General features: G+C 56.1%; 3 protein-coding genes across 3 annotated transcripts in view; 2 read left to right on the forward strand and 1 right to left on the reverse strand.

Moving 5' to 3' along the window:
- The window catches only part of LOC113203846 (uncharacterized), an 8720-nt gene extending 8537 nt beyond the window's left edge, over positions 1-183 (forward strand). The window contains exon 4 of the mRNA XM_052273991.1: positions 154-183. Within this exon, the coding sequence (XP_052129951.1) occupies positions 154-183 (30 nt within the window). The remainder of the gene's footprint in view (positions 1-153) is intronic.
- A 62-nt stretch (positions 184-245) lies between these two features.
- Positions 246-1336, reverse strand: LOC113204854 (uncharacterized). Its single transcript, XM_026420250.2, has 3 exons — positions 1249-1336; positions 493-1089; positions 246-396 (listed from the first exon to the last, which is right to left on the reverse strand). The coding sequence occupies exons 1-3, from the start codon at positions 1276-1278 to the stop codon at positions 289-291; spliced, it is 735 nt and encodes a 244-aa protein (XP_026276035.2). The 5' UTR covers positions 1279-1336; the 3' UTR covers positions 246-288.
- Positions 1337-2401: 1065 nt separating this feature from the next.
- Positions 2402-3874, forward strand: part of LOC113202680 (uncharacterized) — a 3276-nt gene continuing 1803 nt past the window's right edge. The window contains exon 1 of the mRNA XM_026417075.2: positions 2402-2565. Within this exon, the coding sequence (XP_026272860.1) occupies positions 2554-2565 (12 nt within the window). The 5' untranslated portion in view covers positions 2402-2553. The remainder of the gene's footprint in view (positions 2566-3874) is intronic.

Raw genomic sequence — 3874 nt, forward strand, 5'->3', positions numbered from 1 at the left:
CTAGAATAAAAAATAAATAAACAATGTAAGGTCTAAATACTGTTAGCAGTCAATCCGCATGCGATGAAGGCCCTCCGATAGCACATTAATGGGGCCCTCTTCTTCTTCATCCCAATTAGCGCGTCCTGTCAACACAACCCGATCGCCTTCCAGCTTTGCGACCATATAAAGAGGAAAGAGTAGGGAGAGAGTAAGGAGAGGGAGAGCGTGTGGGAGAGAGGGATGGGAATAAAGAGAGAGAGAAAGATGGGGGGGGGGACTTTATTTGCAGGCCGGGGGAGGAACTCCTTACTGCTCTTTCTCGCGCTCCTCGCGCGAGGCGACGGTCCAGCGGTAGGTGTGCCGGCCATGCCCTGGTCGCATTGCCGTGCCAGTCGTCGCCTCCGGGAGGGGGCCCTGTGAACCGAGCAGCACGTCAGAGATGCATGGGTCGGAGGGGGAGGGTCGGCTTCTCGGTCGGTCAGGTAAAGGCGTGCGGACTGCTGTTCTCACCTGGAACCCCTCGGCCTCCATGGCGGCGCGGATCTCTCCGTCCCTGCTGGCGGCGCGCTGGTCCAGCCGGAACCTGGAGCCGGGTCGGCGCAGGAGGTCCTTCTCGTGGAGAGGGACGAACGACGTGCGGGCGTCTTCGTTGACGGCCTGGTTGGCCGCACTGTGGACGGCTGTCTTGAACGAGAAGGGAAGCGCCGCGGTCTCACCGATCGATTCCGGCTCTCCGTCTTCGTACGGTGGCAGCACGTCCCTCGCGGGCACGCGGACGTAGTCGTCACCCAGGTCGCCGATGAAAAAGAGGCGGCGACGGAACGTGTCGTTGTCGGGGAGGCCGTCCGGGAGAGCAGCCGCCGTCGGCTGGGCCACAGAGGGCTCCAACGGCGACGTGCCCGCGGTGGTCTCGGTGGGAGAGGCCCCGACCGCGTCACGCTCGGCGGGCGCCGTCAGGCTGTCCGAGACCTCATGCAGGCGGCCAGCGACATCGAGCAGCTCGCCGGCCAGGGCGGCCAGGTCCAGGTCCCCGCTCAGGGCGGAGGGCGCCGTTGTAGGGGTGAACTGCGGGGCGCAGAGGCATGCCGTCAGCAGCACCACGAGCACCTGCAGGCCGGAGCAGACCAGTGGTCAGAACAAAGCGCCGCGCGAGGAGGCCGTTCTTGATGCAACAACATTTTGTAGACAGTTTCAGAAACATAATCAACATGTAGCAGTGTAGCGTCATGGACGGGGCGGGGGCGATGAGGAGGGCGCTGAGCTCACAAGGGCATGAGAGACGGCTTGGATCGCCATGGTGGCCGCGGGCTGCCTGGGTGCGCACTGGTGGCGGACGAGCCATGGCTGGAATATAAGAGCAGCAAGTTTGGCCACCAGGTAGGCAGGCAGGCCACCGCGGGCGCCGCCGCCCCGTGCCAAAGTCACCCGATTGAACGTGGTTCATCTCTAAGAGCAGCGTCCTGCTTCGCACGCTTCGCTCTTGGCCCGACCGCCGCGCCCCCAGGGCGGGGTGACCTGCCATGACGAGGTGACCGCGGTGACTTTCTCCCCTGAGCCGTTGTTGGGCTCATTAGTCAGGCGCATCGTTTTATTAGGTTTCGTTCCAGTCTTGTCCGTTTTGCTGGTGACTCCGACGGCGATAGCAACACACCGCACGCCACACCCGAGCGCGAGCGCCTACACCCCACACCTGCAGGTGCGTAGTAAGAGGGAAGGGGGCGGGGGCGGCCTTAAATAGCTGCCTGAAAGGTAGGCAATTTGGGCTACAAAACTCCCTGTCGAAAGGCAACTTATTCTACGCCGACCCCTCAGTCATCCGGCCCTTACTACGGCCTTACTACACCTGCCAGGCACTGGGAGTGAGTAATGTATGGCACCGCAACGAAGTTTGTCGGACAAGGCATTATAATGTTCAGCAAACGACGTAAATGCGTTTCATTTATTTTCCTTTCGCTTCGCACTCTTCCCGACCGGCGATGCCCCGCGCAGCGTTTAGTCCAAGTGACGTCACAATCTCAGCTCCCCACCACAGCTCGCGCTTGCTGACCCCCGCCACGCCACGCCCCGCCACGCCCCGCCAGACCGGGCTGGCCGCTCCGGCTGACAAAGTCAAGGACGTGAGCGGCCTCAAAGCAGCATCTTCCCATATGGCATACGGCTCTGTATCCGAGCGGCGGGCGCTCGAGAGGATTCTCTACCAAAGCAGAAAGAGGCAGTCTCAAAAGATTGCCCACACCCCTCCGCGGGCCGGCTCCAAAAAAACATATTTCGATGCATGCACCAATAAAGTGACCAACCCAAGCCAGTAATGCGACTCGATACCGGCCCCAGCCCAGAGGGACTTCCGTCCCGACACTCTCGTTGGTGTGGGCGCGCGTCCTCGGCCGGGCCGACGGCGCGAGGGAGGCGCCGCCGGGTCGCGGGCTCACTGCTGGCCGCCCCGCTCCCGCCCAGCGCCAGCCCGACTGTACCCGATGCGGAATAAACAAGTCGTTCTGCAGCAGCTGCTATACGCGCTGCTGCGCCGGCGGCAGCCAGTCTTACTTTGACGGGGCCGCAGTCTCCATCAGTATGAAGTTGTTGGTGAGTAGCCCGCGCGCTCGCTGGTGGCGTGTCATCCGCCCTTACAGTTAAGGGCGTTGTCCATGTGTTGTCCGCGGCTCCGCGGAACCGGAGGCATAGATCCGGAGGGTTTTGTTTTACTCTTCCCAGAAAGCTTGACAAATTTTAATTTTAATTTGGTAGATGAAAAAAATTAGCTTTCGGACAGTCCCCTAAGGACTGTCTCTACCTAAAGGGCAAATCCCTTCCCCTCCTCCTCACTCTCTCTATATAGCACAGAGCGGGCTCTCGAGTTTGTGGCTGGTTTTACCGACGAGACTTTGGTAGTTTTGTATTGTTTGTAAAAAAAACAAAACAAAGATAAACGATGATACACACCCCTCGGTGAGGCGTGGCCATGATGTGGCCACACCTGGCTGAACTTCACCAACGCCATAAAACCGCGCATAAACTTCTGAATTTTGAACGGAATTGGGTCGAGTTCAGTGACCACTAACGATCTAATCGCGTCGATGCAGCTTTTATTTTTATTTCTTTCGGAGGAGCGGCTCACATGACATCGTCCGCAGAAGATACTAGTTTCAGTTTTTTATTTTTATTTTGCCTAGCCAGCATAGATTGGACAATGGTAATGGTGCGACTACCGAAAAAAAAGAACAGAACGAAATAGTCAATCAATTAATCAATAACCTTATTTCCTTGCAAAGACAATACAGACTTATTTGATCTTTTTGAAATAAAAAAAAAAGTCAATTGTAATACTTTCTCAGTCCCCCCCCCCCTTTTGCCACCTCTTTTTTTCTCTTTCTTTATTTTTCGTAATTCTCTTTCCGTTCCACGTAACCCCTGTCTTCATCACTTAGCATCGCACTCGTTTGCGAACGATTTTCCGAAAAATAATTGAAGGCGTGATGCTCTGTCATGCTCTCCCCGATCTTGATGCCAATAAAATGTCTCATACACGCACGCACTGATTTGATGATGCCTTTTCATTTGGAAGACGGACGATCATCACTGAAACGAAGTCAGTCTATGACTTTATGTTTAACTTTGACGGAGTTGTTGGTGTTTTGTTTCTTCAAGGACTAGACGAACTTAACTGCGTAACTTTTCTTCGAAGTGAACGGGAGGTACATCACACTGTTCCCAGTGCGAAATGATTTTTTTGTCGATGTCGAAACGATGTCGATATGATATCGTAAGTCGAAATTGTGGACAGGTTTGATTGGTCAACGACTTAAACCTGGGGAGGTGGTCGCTAGCGGGCAAGGGCCCCAGGTAGAAGGGTCAGGATTGTCGCTAGCGGGCATCGGAGGGAAAAGAGGGGATT

This window comes from Frankliniella occidentalis, unplaced genomic scaffold (genome assembly GCF_000697945.3).
Source record: "Frankliniella occidentalis isolate FOCC.00 unplaced genomic scaffold, Focc_3.1 Scaffold322, whole genome shotgun sequence".
Classification (NCBI taxonomy): Eukaryota; Metazoa; Arthropoda; class Insecta; order Thysanoptera; family Thripidae; genus Frankliniella; species Frankliniella occidentalis.